Source organism: Clarias gariepinus, chromosome 1, assembly GCF_024256425.1.
Source record: "Clarias gariepinus isolate MV-2021 ecotype Netherlands chromosome 1, CGAR_prim_01v2, whole genome shotgun sequence".
Taxonomy (NCBI): Eukaryota; Metazoa; Chordata; class Actinopteri; order Siluriformes; family Clariidae; genus Clarias; species Clarias gariepinus.
This window is the reverse complement of record NC_071100.1, coordinates 15,001,221-15,028,473: the sequence shown is the minus strand read 5'-3', so window position 1 is coordinate 15,028,473 and position 27,253 is coordinate 15,001,221. Positions and strand designations below refer to the sequence as shown.

General features: G+C 37.6%; 1 protein-coding gene across 3 annotated transcripts in view; it reads left to right on the top strand.

The window, feature by feature from the left end:
• Nucleotides 1–27,253, top strand: part of si:ch211-241e1.3 (laminin subunit alpha-3) — a 101,039-nt gene that overhangs the window by 46,259 nt on the left and 27,527 nt on the right. For 2 of the 3 annotated variants that reach the window (XM_053493432.1, XM_053493450.1), the window contains exons 23-40: nt 2,064–2,206; nt 3,360–3,454; nt 4,565–4,706; nt 5,743–5,900; nt 6,013–6,121; nt 6,341–6,438; nt 10,941–11,076; nt 11,647–11,773; nt 11,891–12,030; nt 14,682–14,797; nt 14,938–15,149; nt 15,708–15,912; nt 17,307–17,451; nt 18,069–18,209; nt 18,378–18,539; nt 20,407–20,508; nt 20,591–20,674; nt 22,036–22,266. In XM_053493432.1, coding sequence (XP_053349407.1) covers nt 2,064–2,206; nt 3,360–3,454; nt 4,565–4,706; nt 5,743–5,900; nt 6,013–6,121; nt 6,341–6,438; nt 10,941–11,076; nt 11,647–11,773; nt 11,891–12,030; nt 14,682–14,797; nt 14,938–15,149; nt 15,708–15,912; nt 17,307–17,451; nt 18,069–18,209; nt 18,378–18,539; nt 20,407–20,508; nt 20,591–20,674; nt 22,036–22,266 — 2,546 coding nt within the window. Of the gene's footprint in view, nt 1–372; nt 506–2,063; nt 2,207–3,359; nt 3,455–4,564; nt 4,707–5,742; nt 5,901–6,012; nt 6,122–6,340; nt 6,439–10,940; nt 11,077–11,646; nt 11,774–11,890; nt 12,031–14,681; nt 14,798–14,937; nt 15,150–15,707; nt 15,913–17,306; nt 17,452–18,068; nt 18,210–18,377; nt 18,540–20,406; nt 20,509–20,590; nt 20,675–22,035; nt 22,267–27,253 lie in introns of all 3 variants that reach the window. The other variant, XM_053493440.1, reaches the window with a different exon arrangement.

Genomic DNA, 27,253 nt, shown 5'->3' with positions numbered 1-27,253 from the left:
TATTATTAATAATAATATTTAATATCATTAATGGCAGATTGCTTATTATTAAATCCAGCATGGACTAGTCACGTCCCAGCCCCGGCCTGATGATTGCATGATTTTTCCTCTTCCCTGCCTCTTCCTCCTTCACGCTGGTGCTTTGCTCGTCTGTCCTGCACTGAATTCTGGGAAATCAGGGCCGCTTTTTTTTTGTGAAAGTTTTAAAAAGAAAAAAAGTTCTTATTGACGTCCTGTGGCTCTGGAGTCCCTGTTATAGAACTGCAGCTGAACACTGATGCGTATAACCTGACCCCTGACCCCTGACCCCCTTGACCCACAGCTAGTGAGTGTGTGTTTTGTGTGTCCACGTTTCACTTTCTTCCCCTTCAGAGTGAAGTGTGTGTGAGCGTGCATGCCAATGAGACACACCCTCCTCACTTCCTCATTCTGCTGCGCTACGCTAACCCTAATGGAGCTCACGTGAGTGGACGGGTCACCGTCACCCGCACCCGGGCCACACCAGGTAGTCCTCCTCCGTCTGTCTCTCTGTCTGTCTGTCTGTTTTTTTTGTCTCTAATTCTGTCTGTAATGTCTCTTCAGTTTGGATGTTTAGTAGAAAAAAGAAAATCCCACACTTTGTCTGTCTGTCTGGCTTTAGAAATAGATATGATGCTCTATCCACATTTAGTTGTCTGTCTGTCGATTGAAATGCAGATATAACTCTAGATCAACATTTAGTCAGCGTATCTGTCAGTGTATTGGTCTGTCTGTCTATCTGTGTAATGGTCTGTCTGTCTTTCTGTCTATGTGTTGGAATATTGGTCTGTCTGTCTGTCTGTCTGTCTGTCTTTGTAATTACTGATATAACTTTATTTCTATATTTAGTTGTCTGTCTGTCTTTGTAAATACAGATGAAATTCTATATCCATCTTTAGTTATCTATCTTTTTTTCTGTCTGTCTGTCTGTCTGTCTAACTGTCGATGTATTGATCTGTCTGTCTTCCCTCTGTCTGTTTTTTGGAGTATTGTCTCTCTGTCTCTCTGGTGTATTGGTCTTCCTGTATGTGTAAATGCATTTAGTTATCTGTCTACTCCGGTTTCCTCTTACAGTCCCAAGACTGTCTGTAGATTAGGCTAATTGGCCTTCCTAAATTGCCAGTAGTGTGTGTGTGTGTGTGGGTGTGTGCCCTGTGATGGATTGGCACTCTGTCCAGGGTGCACCCTGCCTCGTGCCCTACTGTAAGTGTCCTGGGATAGACCCTGTATACATAATAAAGCAGTCTAGATGATGAGTGAATGAGTGAGATATCTGTCTGTTGGACTGTCTGTCTGTCTGTCTGCTGGACTGTCTGTCTGTCTGTCTGTTGGACTGTCTGTCTGTTGGACAGTTGGTCTGTCTGTCTGTTGGACTGTTTGTCTGTCTGTCTGTCTGTTGGACAGTTGGTCTGTCTGTCTGTCTGTCTATTGAACTGTCTGTCTGTTTGTCTGTCTGTTGGACTGTCTGTCTGTCTGTTGGACTGTTGGTTTGTCTGTCTGTCTGTCTGTCTGTCTACATAAAATCATGGGGAGAGAAAGTACACCCTTCTTTAACCGATCAAAACCTAAATAACTAAGGTGTGGTCCTCATTACCATGACACACGTTGTCCGGATAAATAAAACTATCATATTGAATGAGGTTTTTTCTTTTCTTTTTTTTCTTAGTGACCAAAGTTAAATACTCTTATAACCTTTCCTCTCTCCCTGTGTTTGCTTACTGGTCTGAACACGTTACTCATATAAACAGGCTTTAACGTGTTATTACTGTAGCACGACACTTAACACATCACTTCACATGGAGGATTAAAACACAATACGCTGGGTTTGTGGGTTTGTTCTGTACTGTAAGTAGGTGTGTGTAAATGCTTAGGGTCCAGTAACTCATATCGGACTGGATATTGGAGAAATCTGCAGTATTGATTGGTAAAATTACATACAGTGTTATAATACAGTATCAGCTACATCATGCATGTTATATGAACTTACCTTTAAGTCTGTGTGAACTATCTAATATATATATATAAGATTATTTTTCTTTCTGTAGGGTCTGGAGACAGTAAAGAGGTGCTGTTTCCTCCCAGCCGCTCTCCCGCCCTCCTCACTGTTCCTGGAGACGGGTTCGCCCAGCCCTTCACTCTCAGCGCGGGGAAGTGGATCGTGTGTGTGCAGGCTGAGGGAATCCTACTGGTTAGTTTAAAGTTTCTTATTTCACTCATAACCTGAGATCAGAATTTAATTAGTAAGTTGCAGTCAGTATTGATCCTGATTCATTGTTTAGTTAATTTAATTTTTAAAGTTACTAAACATCAAAAATTCAGGGCCACTGGTGGCTCAGTGGTAGGTGTTTCACCTTCCATGTGCAAGGACCCAGGTTCGAATCTCAGCCAATGCCAAAACCCCACCCACCGGATGCAGTGTCGGTCCCAAGCAGAGATAAAATAGGAGGGTTGTGTTAGGAGGGGCATCGGGGGTAAAACCTGTGCCAAGTTGTTGTGAGGATCAGATGGTTTGCTGTGGAAACACTTTGCCGGGGGCAGAAACATCTAAAGTTTGATATTTTAAAATCTTGGAATTATCTGGTTTATTTGGACAATTTAATTATATAAAAAATAATAATAATAATAATAATAAAAAAAAAAAATATATATATATATATATATATATATATTTTTTTTTTTTATATTGAACTGCGTTGAGTTATTGAGGAAGTCGAAGTGTGTGTGCGTATATTTATGTGTGTGTGTGTGTGTGTGTGTGTGTCAAATGTTTCCTATTGTGACCGAACACCGATAAACAATTCCTAATAAATGTGAACATTTAGATATAGTAAATAAAGTAAATCTAATTTTAGTATTTTTTTAATCCTTAGTTAAAAAGGAACATTAAAGAATTTGTTTTTAAAATTGTTCAGAGTTTCAAATTCATACTTAGAGTTATGTGTAAAAGTTAGTACACAATTTTTTTTTTTTTGTATCTATACTTTTTTGTGTGTAAAAACATAATACACACCATCTAATTGTAGTGGGTCTCAGTATTGGGCAAATACAACCTCAGCAGAACAACATAATTACAACAAAAATGAAGCGAAAAAGAAAACCTATCAATGATTTATTTATAATACATATTTGTATAATAAATATTATAAACAAATGCTCTTCAATTTGTAAAAATGTTTAATTTGTTAGGAACTTAATGGGTTTTATTGAGCATATTTACAGTGCAAACCTTGTCAGTAAAAAATGAGGGTGAAAAAAACAATCTTCATTAATCACAAGTGTACAGTAAATGTTGCAATAATGTGTAATAATTTCACGACCATAAAGTGTGTGTTGTGTTCCAGGACTACGTGGTGCTGCTGCCCAGTGCGTACTATGAGGCCAGGATTCTGCAGCAGGAGATCACAGAGCCGTGTAGCTACAAGTCCAGAGATGGAGAGTATGTGCGAGATCACGTCCAGCTTCTTTGTCCATACAGTATATTCATTATTTATTGCACACTGAAGTCAGCTTGGTGGGTTTCCCTCGGGTTCTCCGGTTTCCTCCCACAGTTCAAAGACATGCAGATTAGGCTAATTGGCATTTCCAAATTGCCCGAACCGTGTGAATAAGTGTGTGTGTGTGATGATTGGAGGTCCTACCACGGTCATAAAAGTGGTCCTTAGTTGGACTACAGAGATTTCTGAATGGATAGAAGGATGGATAGATGGATGGATGGATGGATTGCAAACTAATTAACTTTGTTAAATACTTATTAAAATACCAGACTAGAGCTTTTTTCCCTGATTAAAAAAAAAAAACTACACATGTTCTTCTTTTTCCTTTAAAAATGCAGTTGATTTTCCATAATTGAAGTGTGGTTTTAAAATATTATTACCAAAATTCTCTGTTTGTAATAACGTTCTTGCTTCTTTGATAAGTAATTTCATATAGATAAATAAAACCACATCCTAATACTTGTTTAAATTTTATTTATTTAATTATCTACTTTATTTATAATCTTAAACATTGTATTTTTTTTATTTATCCCCTTATTTATCTATTTATTTATTTATAATCTTAAACATTGTGTTTATTTATTTCATTATAATAAATTTGGCAAAGCAAAAAAAAAAAATTCTTGTATTTATTTAGATTTATTTATCCTGAGAATGCTTGATTTGACTTTATTTATATAAAAGTACATAAGTGGAATTTTTTAAGCACTGGGTTAATTAATATAATAATAATAATAATAATAATAATAATAATAATAATAATTATTATTATTATTATTATTATTATTATTATTATTATATATATTTTTCTACATAATGTTGGTAAAAAAGTTGAACTACGTAAAATACTATCTAATCGTTTTGAAATACTGCTCAGGATTTTCAGTACTGATGCACCATGTGTTCGGTCTATTCATAACTCATTATACATTCAGCCTCTTACTATTTATTACCATCTCCAAATATTACTATGGTCTTTGTTTACGGTGTACTGTGTCACACTCAGATGGTCAGATTGATTTTGTTTGCCATGTGCCCCGGTTTGTTCGCAGCTGTCTCCTCTACAAGCACGTGCCGTTGGACGGGTTCCCATCAGCGCTGGCGTCTCAGAGCCTGGGCTCCTCTCAGAGACACAGCCGCGTACGGCAGCCCACCGCCGACCATCCCGAGCTGGTGTCTATCAACGGCAGACAGGTGGGAGATTAGCTTAATTACAGGCCACTACAGTACGTCTGCACATGCACACACACACACACACACACACACACTCACACAGCATGGCATGCACATACAACAAAAGCAAGCAGACACATAGACGTGTGTGTCTCTGCAGGTGAAAAAGTTAACACCTTTCAACTCTGTCATGGTTATGCAATAATAATCTTCAGGAACGTCTATCAGGATGCGTTGTCGTTCTGCTTATCGTAGACAGGAGGAATGTTGCATCAGAAACAAAACTGTGGAAAAGATATTCCAGTTTCCGAAAGTTTTTATTTATTTATTTATTTATTTATTCATTTATTTATTTATTAAAGCTTACTAGGTATAAATATTTTGATTGCGGCGGTGATGAAACTGAAACTTGTGATGACATTTACTGTGAATGAAGACCTAAAACTAATTGGCATTAACAGAAGACGGGAAGTTCTAAAAAAAAGCCGTATATATTTCTGGCTCGGAGCCTCTTTCACCGAGTAGAACGCCTGATCCTTGAAAATCGACCTTCTGAAAAGACGCATCTGTCTATTTGAACTGTACACACAATCATTCACCCAGCTGGGAGTTACTTCCAGATCCCCAAGCCGTTTCCACATGTTCGTGTCATTTAAGGAGTTCCTGGGAGGCCAGTGTTTCAGACACACAGCAGTGGTGATATGATCATGGCTCTGGTGTACTGAGAAAACTTTCTACCTTGATGGTGTCCAAGCACTGGTGAAACACCGGGTGCACTAATGTAGCAGGGGATTATATAGAGAAATAAAGAGAGTTTTTACTCAAACAATGACTTAAACATCCCTGTATATACAGTATCATAGACCCACTGCTGGTCATGTAACATCGGGGGTAGCATAACACACTCAGTGTTTGATCTTCCCACTTTCACCTGCATGAGCACACCAAGATTTTCTCCTAGCAATCACAGCAACACGACCCAGACTGAGAAATTAACTATTTATTTATAATATTAATATTATTTGTAAGGTGACGCCACGTTTGTTTTTTTTTCCAGCTGAGGCTGACGCTGCACGTCCCTGTGTCCGGCTCGCACGTCCTGGTTCTGGAATACGCCAACGAAGTGGATGCCATCCAGAATGTTAACGTCTATATCGGAGGACAACCTCAGGACCAAGTTGTAACCAGAGCTAACATCTACAGCTGTGCTTATAGGTGTGGTTATTAAATAAGTCACGACTACAGTAAGCCATGTAGTAATGGACAATAGTGTCCTGAACATATTGATATAATCACATAACGGAGTAAAACATGTCCCACTCTGTAGCTTCCTCTGTCGCTCCGTGGTGGTGGACGGAGAAAACCGCATCGCTCACATCCTGCTTCCCCCCAAGGCTGAGATCCTCCTGCAGTCCCCAACGCGCTCGGCCCTGCTGGTGAGAGATCACGGTTATGACACTCTGATTACACCAAGACCTTTCGTTCCGGGTTGCCGGACCTTGTTTGAATTTATTATTTCTTTTAAAGAGCGGGGACTAAAAGTAATTCTCTTATCGTTTGAGAGTTTGAGAGCCTACAAGTGCCTCGTGTTATGCAATTCTGTATTGTGTAATGACTTGATCTTTCGCTGTTTTTTTTTTTTTCCCCTCCCACAGTATCGAGTGTACGCCATCCCTTCCGATGAGTTCACCATGGAGCTTGTCCAGCCCACGGTGCTCTGCGTCTCGCACCACGGACGATTCACAGAGGACAGGTGAGAAGATATATATATAATGTCAATTTGTTAAAAAAATGTATCTAGTTAATCACACTTATAGCCTATGATTAATCACGATTATTTACAATTTTAAAATACTCTGAAAATACTCTTTACTTGTATTATAAACGTGCATTGTCGAAATAAAGAAATGCATGACGAACTGTTTAGAGGAGGTTTATAAAGATGATAAAGTGGTTAGCTGTGTTATTTTCGGTAAAGTTCATTAATGAAACATTATGAAATAAAGTAATAACTCACACGTGCATCCTGTTCTTGGTTTAAGTAGGTAAAACTTCATTTCCGTTGTAATTAACTTGCAAAAGATGTGCAAAGCTGAGGTCTTGAGTGCTGCGCTCCTGGAGGGCTGTGATTGGTTGAATGGTGAGGTCGCATCTGATTGGCTAAAGAGTATGGGTGACCCATTTTAGATATATATTTTGTGAACGTGAGTTGTTTTTTGTGAACACATTTTTTTGACTGATTTGCTTCCATATAAATGTGTGAACACGTTAATATTGCCAGCCGTAATGAGAGAGAGAGAGATGGCATTTTATCTGGCTTTGGACCGGTGCTGCATCCAGTGAACCCGGGTTGAACCTGGGTTGAATGGTCTAACCAAGGACCATGTATTCCCATTTTTTGTCTGACCATGGTAGGGCCTCCATTAAACATTCATACACACATTCACACACTACAGGCAATTTGGGAACGCTAATTAGACTAATCTTAGACTTTAGACTGTGGGAGGAAACCGGAGAACCCGGAGGAAACCCACCAAGCATGGAGAGGATGCTTGGTACAAAGTCCATGCAAATAGATCTGACGCAGGAATCGAACCCAGGACCTGAAGGTGCAAGGCGACAGTGTTAACATTTACATTTAGGCATTTGGCAGACGTTCTTATCCAGAGCGACTTACAATTTTATCTCTTTACACATCTGAGCAGTTGAGGGTTAAGGGCCTTGCTCAAGGGCCCAACAGTGGCAACTTGGTGGTTGTGGGGTTTGAACCTGGGATCTTCCGAACCGTAGTCCAATGCCTTAACCACTGAGCTACCCCTGTCCCAGTGTTAACCACTAGGCCCACTACACAGTCACATGACTGTGCTTCTTCTAAACGCAACCGATAAAAACCTTCACCCTAATTTAGAGTCAGAGGCCCATCTACAGGAGGAAACTAAAGAACAGTGAAGAAACCTGCATGAACAGGGGGAGAATGTGGATTGGACCTGGTACTCTGGAACTCGAATCTCAGAAAGTTCAGAATGAATAGATATAAATTGATGTGGGACGGATGGTGGGAGTAAAAAAAACAAAACAAAACACCAGATGAGTTAAGCTCAGGATGTTCTGTAGGCAGTGCTGCACTTCTGAGGCCGAACAGGATCCGTTCCTCTGGTTTCTCTCAAAGGGCTTGTGAGTGTAAAATAGAAACAAGCCCACGCTACCAAACAGGAATGTCTTCAACAAAATGTTTGGAAGGTTGTGTGGGATCTCAAAAATAAAACCCATGTAGACATTTTTAACATGAGGTTTAACATGCAGATAACCACACGTCCTGTCCTCAAACATGCACATAATCAGTCGTGGAAGCGCAGCTCAAATCCGCCCAGGTACTTAACTTTCATGTCTGTCTCGCGTTAGATCTATCCAGAAAGAAGTCAGATTTCAGTAGGGAGAAGCAAACAGCACATCTGTGGTGCAGGCGTGGCTGCTTACATTCCACACACACAGGCCCGAGTGTCTCACCTGGAGCACAATACGCCTCCATTAATTATCTCCACCCCGCCTCGCCGTGCTCCTATGTCTGTTCCTGGACCGAGGGCAGTCGGCCAGGCGTAATAACGGAGCATCAGGTCAATAAAAAGCCATCTCGTGGAGAAAAAAAGCATTGCTGTTACAATTTATGTTGTTATTCTGTTCGTCTCTGGAAAAAGAAAACATGTCGAAGGGTTCGGTTCTGGGGTGATTAGATGATGTTCTTATTTAAAAATGCATGTGAGACTTTTCATGGTTGTGATTCAAAAAATAAGATTTAAAAGACCTTGCTGAGTCTGTGAATCCATACAGTACGTATTACTATTCCTATCATGCTGAAGGGTTCTTCAGTCCTCCCTCTGGGAAAACCATTAAAGGTTCTATAACAGAATGTTTGGGGAAAAGCTGATCTCTATAAAGATCCCTTGAGGAACCCTGTTTGAAGAAGGCTCTATGCTGTGCGAAGGATTAAAGGAGTAACCTTAGTACAGCATACTGTATAAGAACATGAAGAACTATGTGTGTGTGTGTGTGTGTAGGTCAAATCTTAGCTTCAAGGCAAACTGTAAGTTAACCATTATCCACATCCCTAAAAATACAGCCGTACCTTTGTCTTCAAATAAGAACTTCAAAAAGCTGTGTGTGTGTGTGCTAATTTGTCATGATTCTTGGTGCAAGGGCTCTCTTACAAGGAAGTACATGTGCAGTTTCTGTTTCTATTATTAGAGAGGTCTTTCATAGAATGTATAACTTGACCAGTTAAAAGAACCGATTCCTAATGTGTACTATAAAGATATGTTCTTCTGACTTTCCAAAGAAATTCTGCTGGAAACCTTTTCTAGCTCTGGCTTCTAAGCTTCTTGAGAAATGCCAGTTGTGTAGGTTGTTTATGGCGCCAGATGTTTAAGGCTGTGGGTTACTGATTAGAAAGTCAGTGGTTCAAGTCCCAGCACAGCCAAGCTGCCACTGTTGAGCCCTTGAGCAAGGCACTTAACCCTGTCTGTCTGTTCCAGGTCGTCTGCAGGTATCCTCGGCTGAACCTGCACTTTGACCCCAGCTTTCTCACTGGAAAATGCGGAATAAGTGCATTTACATTGAGGAGACACTCGACTTACATTTTTATCTCATTATACATGAGAACAGTTGGGAGTTAATCCCAACTGCCCCTTGCTCAAGGGCCCAACAGGGACGACTTGGGGGTCATGGGATTTGAACCTGGGACCTTCCGAACTGTAGGCCAATGCATTAAACAATGAGCGACCCTTGACCTATTCCACTGTGGTTTATGAAACATGTGACAAATAACTGAATCTTAACTCTTAGAGCTTTTTGGCTTCTTGAAAAACAATTCAATCCAGTTTGATTTGTATAGTGCTTTTAACAATAAACATTTTACAGCTTTATAGTAATAAAAATTCTTGATACTGTATAAATTGAAAAATGTGTACACTTATATCAGTTTGTCCCTTATAATGAGCAACCCTGGAGGCGACAGTGGCAAGGAAAACCCCATGAGAAAACATGACAAAGAAACCATGAGAGGAACCAGGCTCAAAAGGGACTCCATCCTCATTTGGGTCACCATTTATAATTTCTTTACCAACCTGTGTGCTACAAGGTCATACGTGCATTTGTATGACAGGAAATTTGCTTCAGTTAACTTCAAGTCCATTTTTCTAACTGTTTCCTGATGGATAGTAAATACTATGGAGACTAAAACTATACAAGTGGCAACACTTCTTGGAACCCTTTACATACTGGGAACACTTTTGCTGTAAGGTTCTACACGAACCATAATGAGATCTTTCGACACATTATTTTAAACTAAGTTTAAGAGGGTTCTTGGGATAGTTTGGGTAAAGTGGGTTAGTACCATCTTGCAAAACATTTCTTAAAATCATTTATTGTATTGGTTTTCCATAGAACAGTTATAAGTTCCCTAAAAAAATGACAAACCTAGCAATTTGTTGGATGGCAAGATATAACCTTGTTTCCCATCTTCCTAAGTTCCTCAACACATTTTTGAAACATTTCTGAAAGGGTAAACCTTTGTTCCATGGTTCTACATGGACATTTTAGCAGTTCCCTCTAAAGCAAAACCATTTAGTAGGCGAGTTCCTTGTTCTTGGCTTCTTGAAGAACAGTTCAAGAAACACTTTCTGAAAGTTAAATCTTTTATTGTATGGTTTTTAGAGTTTCCCCTTAAAGGGATAGACTCGGGCACCTTTTAGATCTCTAGATGAAGACTTCTTTTCACCCTAGAGAAGGTGGACATTCTTCTCAATGGGGTCCTTTCTAAAGGTAGACCCGTTTCAGAAAAGGCAATGGATCCCCTGCTAGACGGAAGGTTCTTCAGCTAGTTCTGGTTTGTAGCTTCCTTTGTGGAAGAGATTCCTTTTATGGTGATATTTCTAAGACATTGCAGAAGACAACTTGTAAAAATGACAGTAGTTTTACTTTATATTTGACAACATGTTTGCTTTTGATTGTGGCAATCGCTTGGAGGAAGGAGCTGTAGAAGTTTAGTCTTCCTGATGGAGCACAGGATATGATTAGGGAGCTTTAGATAATAAAATGAAATGTATAAAGAAGCTGAATTCAGGTGCAGCAGAAAAAAAGCCTGAAGAAAACTGTCTGTGCTTTCCTGCTTCTGATCTCCGCCTGGTGTTGTCAAAGACATCAGAGACAAAGAAAAACAACTCCTGCAGACAGTAACTTGTGTTTGGTTCTCTGTTTCAGTAAGCACTGCATCCAGAGACAGTTCAACACGCCTCCCACAGCGCTCACCTTAGATGCCTCGGCCGTGATCCGACCTTCTAGATTCAGCACTCAGGCTTCAGGACGGTGCGATGGACCTTTGCTCAAATCACCCCAGGTGCGACAAATTGCTTTCACAACCTTAGTGCCACTATCTTAGTGGTTTGGGGAGCTGACCGCTTGCAAAAGATTACACTTAAAGATTGAAACGCTTGGAATTTAAGCTAAAAGTCTTGACTTTGCTGACATCTTGAGGGTTCAACCCTTAGCGGTCTGAAGACCCGCAGTGATTAAGTGCTCTTCTTAAATTTGTATAAATTTGTGACCAATTTTCGGGTTATCTGACCTTTTTATCATTCTATGAAGTTTGCCAGAGACTCATTGAGGTGCCAGAACAGGAAAAGGTAGAGACGCATGTCTTCCTCGGCGAGTAAGCTTAGCAATGTGCGGGGAACAAGACAGCTGATTGTCCAGAGTTACCCCAGGCAGTGACTACAGGATTGCTATGTAGTTCAGGTTTTCCATATGGCTAAACTTTATGATTGCTAACACTTATAACGACTTTTACGTACTTACACGCTCCTCAATTTAGATTTAAGACAAACCCAAACTATTTCTTTGATACTGTATAATGAACCCAAATTGAAGACTCTCAAGTCTGTCTGTGTTTTTGCTAATCTGCTTCCAGACTGAGGTGGAACTGAGAGCAGAGGTGCCTCAGACAGGCCGCTACATGTTTGTCGTGCACTACTGTCAGCCTGAGCACACTACTTTCCCTGTAGACGTGCTGCTGGATACGGGGACGAAATGGACGGGTAAGCAATGAACTTTTTTTGACCCCCTATTTTGCATGCATGAGCTTATGACCATTTTATTTTAAATGTATGATTTTTTTTTTTAATGATTGAACGATTTCATTTCCTTTTCCTTAGGTCACATAAATGCCTCCTTCTGTCCCTCGGTGTCTGGCTGCAGGAGTGTGGTTATAGCAGAGAGACGCATCGCTCTGGATGTCCTCCAGCAGATTCTGTCCATCACTCTGAAGATCCCAAAGGGGAAAACCCTCACTTTGGTCAGGATTACATTTTTATTTATTTTTTCTTTCCTTTTCAGTTTCTAGTTCTACACCTACATTGGTTACAGTAATGAACTCATGACGGCTGTGTGCGATGCTTTATCTGACCTTTTATACACTTGTTATGTAAAGATTCTCTTTTATAAAAGGAGAGGAGGGTATGAAAGACTGGTATTTGGCTGGCTGAGTGTTTCACTCAGAGAGAGAGAGAGAGAGAGAGAGAGACACTCTCTGATCCTCTGCCCATTCGCCCAAGTTTTAAGTGCTTTTTTTTCTTCTTTTTTTTTGCACTACACGGACAGCTAAAATGGAATTTTCAAAAGCGTTGCCAGTCAAGCCGCAAGAGTGAAAATACAATGCTCTGATTATTTATATCACATCTACAGCAGGACTAAAAGTCAGAGACTGTTACCAAGAGCTGTATTTATTCCATCACAAACATAGTCTCATGCAAGCACAAGTAGTTCAGGGTCTAAGAACCCTCAAGCTGAAGGCTTAATTTAAAACCATATAAAGATCATAAAGGACTATACACGGAGTTAATAAGCTCATAGGAGTCGTTGAAAACAGCAACAGAGAAGTAAAATAAGGGATTTGTTCAAATAGATTTCAGTTTTATTTTTTCTTTACAGTATGTACCACAGGGGTTTCAAATCAGAAATAATAGTAAGAGATTGGTCTATTGGTTTTAAATTAAATGTCAGCTTTTCTGCCATATTGACATTATTGTGATATAAAATGTATATACAGTACTGTGCAAAAGTCTTAGGCTCTACAGTCATTTCTTTAAAAAAACTAGTTTTTTTTTGTAGTCTTCAGGAATAGTTCTTCTTGAAAGACTTTTTTGCCTCTCATTTTTTAGTTCAGTACCCGAGCAGATTCTAAGGAATGTGCTTTATTAGTTAAGCCTCACAGTGACGTATGAACAATTAAAACAAACAAACAAAAAAAACATCTCACCTAAGACGTGAACCAGTGAGAAACGTGTGCAGATAAGGACAGATGATCAGGCCGGTGATTAGTACACTGGTGATGCTGAGTGGTTGAAACAGACGAGAGGGGACATAAGGTCGCTGTTATGGCTGTTACATAAACAACCAGTTTATTTTAAATTTTATTGTTAGGCAGTTTGCAGCCTGTAACAGTAAAACATTTCTGCACTTTTCCTTAGTTTAAACATACAGTGAGTGAGTGAGATTAGTCTTATATCACTCACTCACTCATCTTCTATACGACTTTATCCTGTATTTAGGGTCGCAGGGGCGGAGCCTATACCAGGAGACTTGGGGCACGAGGCGGATACACCCTGGACAGGGTGCTAATCCATTGCAGGGCTCACACACATACACTCACACACTACGGGCAATTTGGGAATGCCAATTAGCCAAATCTGCATGTCTTTAAACTGTGGGAGGAAACCGGAGTACCCGGAGGAAACCCACCAAGCACGGGGAGAACATGCAAACTCCATGCACACAGAGACGGGAATCGAACCCGCACCCTGGAGGTGCAAGGCGACCTTAGTTTAATCTACATCATTTCATTACATTTCATTTAATGTGAAGAAATGCTGGGTGGCTCAAGAATTTAACACAGTACTGTATAAGATATTTGCAACATTTTAGTACAGGTTTTCATAAAAGAAAGCCAAAAAAATGTAAATATTTATTTTTGCCAAGACAAGATATATTTCCTGTTGGCATGTAAAAGTATCTTGGATAGTTAGTTCAAGTAGAATTTTATTTTATAAGTCAGCATATAAGATCAGCCTTGGCGTTAAAAGAAAACAGCTTGAAAAGGCTTAATCTTCTTCGCAGTAAATTATTTCATAACCGATATATACAGTATATTAACTAATGTGACTACAGCCCAGGTATTTCTACTTGCTGTAAGGCTGTACTGCATTAGGTTGTCTGATTACATGCTAACGTGCTACCTGTAGGTAATAATGCATCAGGTTTGAATAAATGGCCAAATTTGTTTATCTACTATAATAATAATAATAATAATAATAATAATTACAAATAAATAAATAAATGTATTCATTTTAAAAGTAAAGTTTATTTACAAACAAGTAAAATTTATTTATTTAAAATTATTATTATACTGGTACTAAATATTGAGATAAATATGTAATACAGCTCTAATATTGTTCTACTTATGTATAATTTATTTAATCTTTTTTATTTTATTTTAGGTATTTAAAAAAATCTGTCACTAGAAAAAGACAACTTTAAGTTTGATATTATAAAACAAATGCTAAAAAAATAATTTATCTCGAAAAAATTAATTATATTTATTCAAATATAAAACATGTGCTGCTAAGTTTTCCTTTAGACTACACAAGCCACATGCTTATATGACAATAATTACTGTAATTGAATTAATGAAACACCAAGGCAACATGTAATTATTGTAGGTAAACATTCGATTTAAATAAGATTAACTTTATTTGGCATGTTGGTGTGCAGAATTAGCTCACTGGGAATTACAGTTTAAGGGAAGAGTTGTGAAGGTGAGATAATTTGGTAATCAGTGCTATGATGATGATGACGATAATGATGATGATGGTTATGATGATGGTGATGGTGATGATGATGATGATGATGGTGATGATTGATAACCCAATGTCTCTATTGGTTTTGAAGGATTCCGTGCTGGTGATTCCTGAGGAAAACTACAGCCCTGAACTCCTTCACCCCAAAGCTCTGGATAAGGCTTCAGATTTCATCACTCAGTGTGGAGCTCAGGCATTTCACATCGAGTACGTGTGCACTTAAACTTATTACTGAAATCATTGTTAAATTCTGAATTTCATTCTCATATTAGCATTCGGACGACTCTCCCTGTGCCTCCTCCTTCCTCACTGACCTGACTCTGACCTCCTGTCCCGTTTCCCCTCAGCCTCCGCAGTGCCTCTGAGTTCTGTAGGAGCTCGGCCCGCTCTCTGGTCGCGCACTATCTGGACGGCGCTCTGCCTTGTTATTGTGATAAGGCCGGATCAACCAGCCCTACGTGCGAGCCGGTAGGAGGCCAGTGTCAGTGCAGGCCTCACGTGATTGGGCTCCAGTGCTCTCGCTGCGCCACCGGCTTCTACGGATTTCCATACTGCAGACGTGAGTGCCCCCTGCTGGATGACCCACGTGTTGCCTTCACATGCTCATCAACTTTGTCTTTTCCTGTTTCCTATTTATCTCATTTGTTGCATCCAGTGTGTACTTAGTGACTTGTATATAAACTATAGCATACTGTTTTATATCTAATATAAGTACTTTATTTACTTGGAAATTAAGGAAATCTAAGTGATAATTTGATGCTGTTCTCCTTTTTATATTCTCACTAAAAAAAACAATACATTTTTAATGTCCTTTATTAATATATTATTATTTAATTTTTTTTAAGATAAAGAAGTATGACGCAATGTGGTGATGTATCAGCAAGACCACTTTATTACGCACAGCTGCTTTTATAGGAAAAAGAAAAGAAGAATACATTTAGAGTTCAATAGTGCAGCGTTTTTTATTTTCTATTTTCAGTCTTGTGAATATTATTCCCAGCATTAAGTCGAGTAATGAATTAATTTCCTCCTCACTATTAAAAGCTGATTATAATGTTGGAACCCCCCTGAGATGTACAGTACTCCTGCTGATCTCTGTCCCTGTGTGTCCCTGCAGCGTGCGAGTGTGGCCGTCGGCTGTGTGATGAGGTCACCGGTGAGTGTATTTGTCCTCCTCAGACGGTGCGTCCTGCGTGTGACGTTTGTCAGAGCGAGACGTTCAGCTATCACCCGCTGCTGGGCTGCGAAGGCTGTGATTGTTCACCCAGCGGAATCCAAAGAGGAGACGTGGGACAGTGTGACGTCACCACCGGCCAGTGCTTGTGAGTCAGGGTGTGGTCTCAACACAACCAGGTTTCATCATCTACAGAAATCACTGCGAGTTTACTGAAGAAGTGTGTGTGTGTGTAACAGTGACTATGTGGAGAATTGTGTATTAGCAATTTGTGTTTGTGTGTGTGTGTGTGTGTGGGTGTATGTGTGGGTGTGTGTGTGTGTTTTATTTAAGCCAAAATGTGCATACTTTTAACCATTTAATTTTTAATTAGCAAATTCAAATACTTTTATAAGACTGTTAATAGGATTTCTTAGAAAAAAGGATCTAACAGTGAATTTGAAACCCTCCTGGACTCTTAAAAATAAAACTGAAACGCTGTTTAGGTCTCAATAAAAAAAATTTAAGCATCCATAATGTAAAAAATAAAAATGTATAGAATTTTAAATAAAAGAAAATTAACATTGTTGGATTTTTATAAAAAAAAATTATAAAAACACTACTGGAAAAAAATTATAAACTAATTAATTAAAAAAAACTGTATTAAAAAAAAAATCTCTACTGGATTCCTAATAATTAAAGTTTTAATAAAATAATGTTAACCATTCATAATAAAATTTAAAAAGTGCTAAAAAACAATTTTACCGTTGTTGGATTTTTATGAATGAATTTCTACCGGAAAATAAATAAAGAAATAAAGAAAACATAAATATAAACATTACTGGATTCTTAATAATAAATAAATAAATAAATGAAAACACTTTTGGATTCTTAATAATGAAATTGAAAGTGAGTTTAGTTTACAATAAAACAATTTTAAACAGCCGTAATGAAAAAACGAAAAAGTGTTAACATTGTTGGATTTTTATAAATAAAATTTAAACACTGTTAGATTTTTAGCATTTTGATGCATTCGTTCAAAAATTACATTGATGTGTTTCCATTAAAATGAATCAACAATGCAGTGCACAACCTAAATACACTGAAAATAATAATAATAATAATAATAATAATAATAATAATAATTATTATTAATATAAAATCTGAAAAAGTAATCAGTGAAAAGTTTTTTTTTAACATGCGGAATTTTTTTTTTTTTTTGTGTGTGTGTTTTTTACATACATTTTAAAATGTATCTTTTTCTGTTCATACAACCATAAAACATTGTGTGCACACGAGGTGCCGTGTTTTCTATTTCTTTTTAAATTAACTTTTATTCTTTGAATTTGGTGGGGTTTTAAATTTAAGTATTATAAAGTGAATATGACTCACTTTAAATTTTGTGTCCTTTTTTTTTTTTGAAGGATGGGGAGTTTCCAAATATATGCCTTAGTGAAATAATCCGAACATTTATTTATTTATTCATATTAAATAATATTGTAAGTTATATTACTGTAGAATAAAGTATATAAAGTGTGTTCTGGTTTATCTTGTGTGTATCAGCTGTAAACCCAGGATAGGTGGGCGGCAGTGCTCGCAGTGTGTCCCCGGTTATTACCGTTTCCCTGAATGTGTGGCGTGCTCGTGTAACCCCGGAGGAGTGACGGCGCAGAACTGCGACCCCAACACCGGACGCTGCGTCTGCAAGGTGACGAGTGTGAAGCGTCCTGCTTCTGATATAAAACTCCTGCGAGATAAATAACAAAATCAAACACAGAACATTTTAACTCACTTGTTAAATTCATAAAGGAATTTATTGTTATATATAAAATTTGTATGAATGATGACGTGATCTTGCAACCGCTCACCTTTTACACACTAACACATCAAAAGGCTGCTTTTTACTACCACAGTAACCTAAAGGCAATTCATTTATTTACAGTGTAGTGACTGTTAACACTGTAACGTCTCACCGGCCGTAACTCGTGTCCTCTACCTCAAAATCCTGCCTTGTTCCTTTTATTAGTAGATATTCGCTACTGTATTTACTTTAACTGTAGATCAGATATAATGGATTTTTATTATTTTTTATTATTACTGGAAGGCTTCCCAAAAAATAGCAATAGCTGTGATTTATTTATTTATTTATTTATTTATTTATTATTATTATGTTATTTTTTAAAAGGCCATATTCTAAACACCTGGCAACCTCTGTTTGTGACATTTTAAAGGTGTGATAAAAGGAAATGTGAGGTACCTATAATCTAGAGTAGTTACAGATATTTGTGTGTGTGTGTGTGTGTGTGTGTGTGTGTACTCTTACAGAGTAATGTGGCGGGGCTGCGGTGTGACGTGTGCCGTAAGGGTTCGTTTCATTTCGACCCAAGCAACCCAAAAGGATGTACCGAATGCTTCTGCTTCGGTGTGACAGATCAGTGCCACAGCTCGGAAAAACGCAGAGGGAAGGTGTGTACATTTTAATTCCATGCTTTTTTTTCTTTCCGTTGACCCACGAGCACGTTCATTACTTTGTAGCTGATGATACGGTTGATGATTTAGTGATGGGGTTCTTAGAAAAACCTTAAATGAAAAAAATGTCTCTCTCTCCCTCTCTCTGTCTCTCTCCTCGTCCAGTTTGTGGACATGCGCTTGTGGCGCCTGGTGACCGCTGATCATGACGAGGTGCCGAGTGTGTTAAACTCGCTCAGTAATACTGTGGTGGCTGATGTCCAGGAGCTTCCTGCGTCTGTGCTGCAGCTCCACTGGGTCCTGCCTCAGTCCTACCTCGGGGACAGGGTGAGAACGTCCGCTGTCACACACACTCACATCTACTGTAGAGCAACATCAGGAGCGAAAGACTCCAGTCCAGTCCTTTATTATCCAGTAGACAAAATACTGTGTTCTAAAGGTCCGGGAACAAATCAACTATACAACAAGGTGTTCATTTCAGGGGAGAGTTTACACACCACAGCTGTTCACATCAAAACGCAACGTTCAGTAAATATGCGAGTTTGTCTTCAGGTCTGGTCCAGAATGCCGCTCTATGACTTGTGTTTCTCCTTCCTAAGTTCTCCCACACCATTCCACTACTCCACTGGCCTCCTGTAGCTGCTCACATCAGATTTAAAACTCATTACACCCCATACTGCAGTATGCTCCCGCCCAGTCCTCTGGTCCCACCGTCCCTCAGGAAGACATGCGCCTAGACATAGTTCTCTGTTCTGGCGTTCAGGTGGTGAAAAGAACGTCCTTTAGATGTCTGAACGTTCCCTGTTGAGTCTGGAGTCTGGTTCCTCTCAAGGTTTATTCCTGTGGTCATTTTTTACTTGACACTGTCGCCCTCGGCTCATCAGGGACAATCTGATCATTTTTAAATATTTATAAATATATCCTCCAAGATTATGTTTTTATTCCCCTAATTTACTTTTTATTCTGTAAAGCTGCTTTGCAACAATGACCATCGATAAAAGCAATACACATAGATAAAACTGCATGAAATTGAATACAGTCGACTCCGGTGACGTCGCGGTTCATAATTCACTGCCTCAGTCGCTCACGGATTTTTTTTTTCACGGAACCTAACTAATAAAACTCTTGCAATTTCACGGAAACCACAAATATATAAATTTTTTGTGCCAATGTATAACTTCTCATGCGTTTTAACACTAAACTATTAAGAACAATATAATTGAGAAATTTTGTAGCATAAACATTCAGCTAAACTTCCATATAAAATATAATACTGTATACATGTTTTAGTACTGTAGAGAGAACACAAAGCAACCGTAGAGGAAAACGTGGCTCGTTATGGTGAATTTTACCGTATTTACTCTACAGTATTTACTGATACAGTACAAAGAAACACACCTGCATGAGATACAGCACATATACAGTAGAGTCGGTGTTTTACATTCTAGCACTGAGACACAGCGGTACAGTACTGTACAGTACACGCGTCTACCTTTACATTCTTACAGTTTATTTGTTTTAAGGTTTGAAATGAAATTCAAGTGTTTATTCATACAATTATGAAATTTTATTACGAAATTAGATAATATAAATAAAGTATTATTTATAATTCATTAAACGTGTTTATATTTAGGGTTTAAACTATAAACACGGCTTTGTTTTCGGACCTTACCTAAAATTTGTGGTTTATATTCGAGAAGGTAACCTCGTGAATTTCAGGGTTCGACTGTAATTTTCCGAACAGTCACTCAAAGTGTTTAAACCATGTTTTTTAAAGATGTATCTGTTTTCCTGAATATTTAGGTTAACAAAATAAGGAGCTTCATATTGCTATAACTGTAATAAGTATAAGATTAACATAATTTTAATAGTTTTGGTACAAACAAACTGTTAAGCGAATTAGATTTTGTGTAAACCTCAGCGTGAACTTAAATGCAGTGGATCTGGAGCGAGGTAATAATAATAAATGATAATTAGAAATAATAATAATTAATCGCAGTTAAAATGCATTTCCGTTATTAAACTGTGATATACATTTCACTATACCATTTATACTATAATTATCTTAATCTGTTTATCAATCTATTCATTTCTATATTCTTAAATGTAGTAATATTGATAAAAATATATTTTTTTATAATATTAAAATAATAATGCGATATATTTCCTATATTCCGTGCCATGTTTGCTCCAGGTGTCCTCTTACGGGGGTAACCTCACCTACCAGATCAAATCTTTCGGTCTCCCGAATGAAGGGATGAGGCTCCTAGACAAGCACCCTGACGTTATTCTCAAGGTATTTATCCACCACGTACAGTATATTGACTCGTGTTTATCTGTTCAGAGATTGTATACAGAATGATTTATTTTTGCCACAGGGAGAAAAAATGACGATGGTCTATCAGGACCCTCAGTCGCCTTTCCCAGACAGGGTTTATCAAGGTCGTGTGCAGCTAGTCGAGGTAACACACACACACACACACACACACACCACCTTTTTTTTTTTTTTTTTGCAATTCAGCCACACAGACGTAACGTTACTCAGTAGCTAGCTCAGAAAGAAACAGGTTGTGGCTTGATGGAATATCGAGGGGTATCGCATTGGAAAAGCTGAAGAATTCGCTCCTCGCTAATTTATAATCTTGTGTTGATGTGCCAAAAGGATCACAGTGCTGGATGCTTATGTTGAATCCAGGTGCGTGTCATCACATCTCCAGCCAGCGTTTAATCAAATCTGACTCAAGCAGTGAACTCGCACGGCTGTGAACGAGGCCGAGACGCCCGGAGCTTCAGCTGCTGCGCTCTTTATACAGGCAGCGACACCGTCAACACCACACGGCACAGCGCTCTCCTTTCACCTGATAAACTGTCTGGTCCAGAACAAGGCATTGAAATTAAACTGGATTAAATGAATGTTGAGTCTGGTGGTTGCTATTGGTGATGTTGCCTTTAGTGGTGCTGGTGGTGTTTTTATTGCTGTTGGTTATTCTCGGTGCTCTTATTACTGCTGTTTGTTTCTTATCGTTGCTATAGTTACTGTTCTAGGTGTTGTAATTGCTATGGTGGTTGTTGCTCTGTGTTTAAGGCTTTGGACTTGTGATCAGAAGGTTCTAGGTTTAAACCCCGGCACCGTCATGTTGAGGCCCTTGATATCGGTATTAGCCGCGGTAAAATATTTGAATGGTGCAAACATTTTAAATCAGTCTGTACGTACGTTAATGACGATCCTGGCCGTTGATGGTGTCCAAAGCACTAGCGAAACGCTTGGATGAATGCACTGGTGCAGTAGAGGATTATATCGAGAAATAAAAGGAGTTTTTAGTCTGTATCACTGTGTTCAGAAGTCCCGGTTTGACTTGAACGACCCACATTTCGTTGCTGTCGTTGTTGTTTATATTATTGTGTATTCATTTTGTTTTGCAATTATTCATTTTTAGAATTTATAGTGTGTTACAATTGATCCCAGTTCTCTCTTTTTCATTATACTGGTTTTTATTCGATTTTTAGCTTTTGGTACAAAAAAAAAAGAAAAGATGAAGATTATTGCATTAAATGCCACTTAGAGTGCATTACAAAGGCATGAATGTTCTATAAAAAAAATAAATAAAAAATTGAGAAAACTATGGTAATTAAGCACAATTAATAATTAATCAATTAATAGTTAAATAATAAAAAAATAATTATAAAGATACTTTTGCTAAGTTTCCATACACTTTAACATAACGCACACAATTTAATTCACACATCTACATCAAATGATGTTAATTATGTCCTGAATGAACTGAATAATCTGACCGTAAATGGTACTCACTCTGTCCTACAGGGAAACTTCCGTCACAGTGGGACAAACAGACCCGTGTCCCGAGCAGAGCTGATGCGAGTGCTGGCTCGGCTGGAGGCCATATGGATCCGCGCGCTGTATTTCCGACACACTCAGAGACTCAGCGTGGGCGAGGTGGGCCTGGAGGTGGCCAGCAGGGTGGGCACCGGGGCACCGGCTGGCACCGTGGAGGTTTGCTCCTGCCCACCCGAGTACACCGGCGACTCCTGTCAGGTCAGCACAGCAGAGCACTTACACAGTCTGATTGGGATTCGAACACACATCCTGGGGCGCGTTGACCTCCCGTTCTTGACTTATCAGGTTTATCGTTTCTGTCTAACATGATAATCAGATCTGAGATCCGGCAGACTGCACAGCGTTGTGAAGCCTTCAGCCTGAATAAAATCTTGTGTTTAATTTCTCACAAGGAGGACAGTTGACAGATGAAGCTTTAAACATGAAACAAGTCTAATACTGAAGACTAGGAATCTAACTGATTTCTGTATGTCAAGCTCGCTCAAGGGCAGAACATATACAGTATCGTAACCACTGATTCAGGTCTTGTTACGTTTGTTGACCAAATTTGCTGGATAGACATGAAAAAATAAATTAGTGCTTCTACTATTCTATGTTGGAAAGAAATAAACTATTTTAATTAACAGATATTTTTTTTTAGAACTGCAGCTCTGAGAATAGATTCTTAAAATACATACATTTTTAAAATATTATTATTATTATTATTATTATTATTGTTATCATTATTATTATTTAAAACTAGATGTGCACGCGACTTTGTTCACGTGGAATTTAACCTAATTGAACTAAATGAACTACAATTTCTATGTGTTACTGTGAAGTGCACGGAATAAAGGTGTGAGATCGTGTTTATTAAGTAGATTTCAATTGCACAGTGTGTATTAAAAATGTACAGCGGTATATGTTGAATTTTGTATTTAACTAATTATTTTTTTTTAAGGTTAATTGTTTTTTATGATAAAAGGGTCTTTTCCATTTAAATTTCAAAGTAGCATATCTTCTCTTCCCGTGGGTCGGGTGTGATGAAACGAAGCTTATATGTTACCTCAAGCTCAGTCAAATACATCAGTAAAACCCCATGAAATTCATTCAGTAGATGTTTATGTAATGCGTGCACAAACAAACAGACAAAAAAAACAATCCAAAATCTCCAATCTCGATGTGTTATGTTACTCATCTTACGTCTCCCCAACTTATTTTCCAGGACAATATCTTTATTGTAGATAATAACTTTTAAATGGAAATTATAAGGCTTAAGGAATAAGTAAACAAAACACTTCTGTTTAGATTTGTTTAGATTAAAGTTTCCCTTTAGAATATAGTGAGGAGTATCTTATGTCTGATAAGTTTCATGTAAGTGAGTAAATTTCATACCATAGAAATGTTTTAGACAATTTGTGCATTGTAGTTATTCGATAACATGACATTTTTTCCTATAATGTAAATATAGAAAAAAAAACGTATTAGGGTAATATTTAGGGCAAGGGATTCATTCATTAATAAAAATTTTAAATCAGTGCTCATAACACAGTAATTTTGCAACAGTTATTAAAGAAGAAATGATCCACAGTATAAACAGTATATATACAGTATATATATATAGTGTTATAAAAAAAGTATTTCAAAGACTGTGGTCAGGAATTTACTATACTTAAGTAAATAAACAATTGGACAGCAAATTATTATAATTTTTTTTTCTTTTTCGCAGTTTTAAAAAGTGTTTTCAACTGGAGCAAGAAGTATCACAAAGTGATAGAGAATATTTTTTTTGCATGTTTTCTTGGAGTCACAAGGGTGTTAAAAAGCACAAATGGCTAAATATTTTGATCAACATTATTTGGGGTATATCAGTGTGAATATTGTGTGATTTTTGCCGAAAGCTATAACTTCACCTCCCACATTGTGTTTCGATATGTCATGTTTTAAGAAAGAATATAGCAAACTCCTGTTCTGGTTGTGGTTTTGTCTCGAGTCAAACAGAAAGCAGTGGCGGCAAATTGGCTCAAGGAAAAATGCAGATTTTTTTTATTGCACACAAAGACGAAGATTTGACAAAGATTGTTGGAGATTATAAGCAATTAAAAAGCATGAGTTTACAGCATCATCAGCTTCCTCCTCACATATCACAGCTCACTATCACATGCAGTTATGCACCATTTAACCAACGGCTTAACACACAAACCAGCATCATCTTTATACACACAGTATGTGTGTGTCTTAGTTTGTAATGCTATTCCTCTGCTTCTTCACAGTGCCATGTGCAAACTAGTATTTCACAGCATGTATGACAGACGTTAAGCGATGTATAATATACAGTCAAACACCCTTTTCTTGATGACAACATTCTCCAAAAACCCTTTAAACCCATTCAGAGCACTCACATGAGCTGCTGTTGTGCAGGAAGTTTCTTTGCTTTACTGATCATATGACTGAAATCCATGTGATTGACTCGTCAAGATGTTGGCTTTTGATAAAAAATAAAAAAAAATCTGGTGTGCTTGACTGAAAAGTGTACGTTTGAAGCTTTAAAAATAATGTTATGTAGAGGTTTTCGATTTTCAATGTAGCGATTTTAGCGTTAGACAATCTTGCATGTGAGAGAATAATATTTTTTAATTATTGAACGTATTATTATTATTATTATTATTAAATATTTAAGTTTCTCAATCACTTGATTGGCTCAGAACATCAAATCCTGACTACTTTTACACTATTGGCATGAAAATGTTCCTGTTCGGCTTCATATTGTTAATGTAATGTACAGTACATTCTGCACAACCCGCGGCCTGCTGACAGCAAAATCAACCTGCAGCAGCAAGTCCACTCTAACTCATGTCTATAAAGGTTGTGAACATTGCATTCCCAGTAACGTACTGAATCATATCAGCTTAGCAAACAAAAGACAGACAGACACAGAGACAGAGAGAGATCTGTAACAGAACATATTATACAACTTAATTAACTGAACTTAAAAACTAACATTATCATACAAAATGTTTCTCCACCGGTTGGTCCAGACAGCTCCAGACTGTTAAAGTTATTCATCTCACTGATCAACCTTTTTGTACCTCAAGAAGTTGACTTCAAATGAGGCAAAATTAATTTTGGAAAAGTAGTTCTGACTAATCCTAGGTCATCAGAGAGCTATGACAGCTGACTCAGTGGCTATTTATTGTTGGATAAAACTTACATTGTGAAAATTAAGGTAAATTAAATAGCTTTGGTTTTAGTCACTTACAAACAGTTAGCGCTTATTATTCTGTACTGTAACGAGTCGATTGTGTTTGTGCTACAGTATGTCGCATTATTGATTGCACTTTGAAAAGTTGAGTCAAATCTGAATTCTTTGGATTATAACAACTCATTTACTGGTACTGTACTTGTAGACAGTGTACCAAACCTAAGACTAATACTAAACAAAAAAAAATTCCAACAAAGAATCATCATTGATCTGGTGACATAACTTATAGTGTAGGGACAACTGCAACATTCCTGAACATTTAATTTGAAAATGATAGAAAATGTCTGTCCTGTAAAACTGTCCTGATGGTGAATAATTGTAATTTTAGAAAATCCTCAAAAAAAAAAAATCCCAGTCCAATTCAGAGGAAAACCGCTCTGAGACAAAATAACGTCTGAGATTCCCCTCACGATTCAAAGGCGCAGAGACATTTCACTGTAAGATTGATTCATTTCCTTAGATGCAATTACAAATTTTGCCCACATGATGGCAGTGTGGGGAAAGAGGACAAATTCACTTAAAAAAATGGATTGTTATGCTTTACATAGCATATTCATGTCAAAGGCGTATAAGACTTACTTTGTCGGACTTAAGAACAAATCTGAGTTATCAGAGTGCTCTTGGAATGGAACATGTTCGTAAGTTGGGGACTACCTTTATTGTAATACATTGACCTTATTTTTAAAATATATTAAAAATGATAAAATATTGGTACTTTTTACTTATTAAATAAGGGTACTACTTGATGTGTGGAAAACCCTTAATAGCGCACTAGCTTTCTATTTAACACAACTTGGGATTTAACCCTGAAGCCCTGGAAATTAGTTTCTTAAGACTGTTCCTCGCCTCCATAGTTTATTCAGTGCTTTTTAGAACTATATATATGTAATATATATATATGTATATGTATGGAGTAATTTATCACCACATTGTTTATATTGAAAGCCATGTCAAAAAGACACAAAGCATCTTTTTTTTCAGCAGCTTTGTTTAAAACTAACAAGCAGTACATAGTAACCGATTGACTATGTTAAAGTACGGCGCATCACTCATTTTTTTTTATTATTAAATTTCTCTGCTGAGAACGTAGCTAAGGGGTTTGTTTTCTCACCGTGGTAACCACAGCAGCACTGACACACGTATAATGTAAAGCCTCACCCAGGAAAGCGGCGCACGCAGGAAGTACAAAGTCTATCGCCTGCAGCAGTATAAAATCTGCACACACACACACACACACACACACACGGGACATGCTGGGACACCTTCGGGCAGGGTGTGGAAGTTCTGCATTACCAAAAACCAGCAGTCGGCCGGTTTGTACTGTACACACTTTCCGTGTGTGTGTGTGTCTGCATGTGTGAGGAGTGGCAGCCACTCCCTTACTTTCCTATGTGCAGTGTCTATGGCTCGTGTGATTCAGTACTGAGTATTGCATACACTCACTGTCTGAGTGTGATATGATTGTGTAGGGTTTTTTTTTTTGTTATTGTTCATTCCCAAAACATGATTATGCATCAATTTTTGAGACAGAAATACAAAAAGATATTATTCTATAATTTTCTTTAAATACTGTATTCTTTAGAGTCAAAATAACATTTTTATAATATCCTTATGTGTACAATGATATGGATGTAATTATAAAATTATATTAATATAAAATGTAATAAAATATTAAAAATCATATGATACACTAGTGAACTTGTTGTTGTTAACAATAATGTTATTATTATTATTATTATTATTATTATTATTATTATTAACAACAACAACAACAACAACAATAATAAATAATAGTATTAAAAATAATAATAATAATAATAATAATAATAAATTCTCAAACGCAGGTCCTTTAAATCCTTGTATAAGAATTTTATATGAATAATGATCATGCTTTAGAGTTTAAAACATTGCATTTTTTTTTTTTTTTTTTTGTTATTTAAAGAT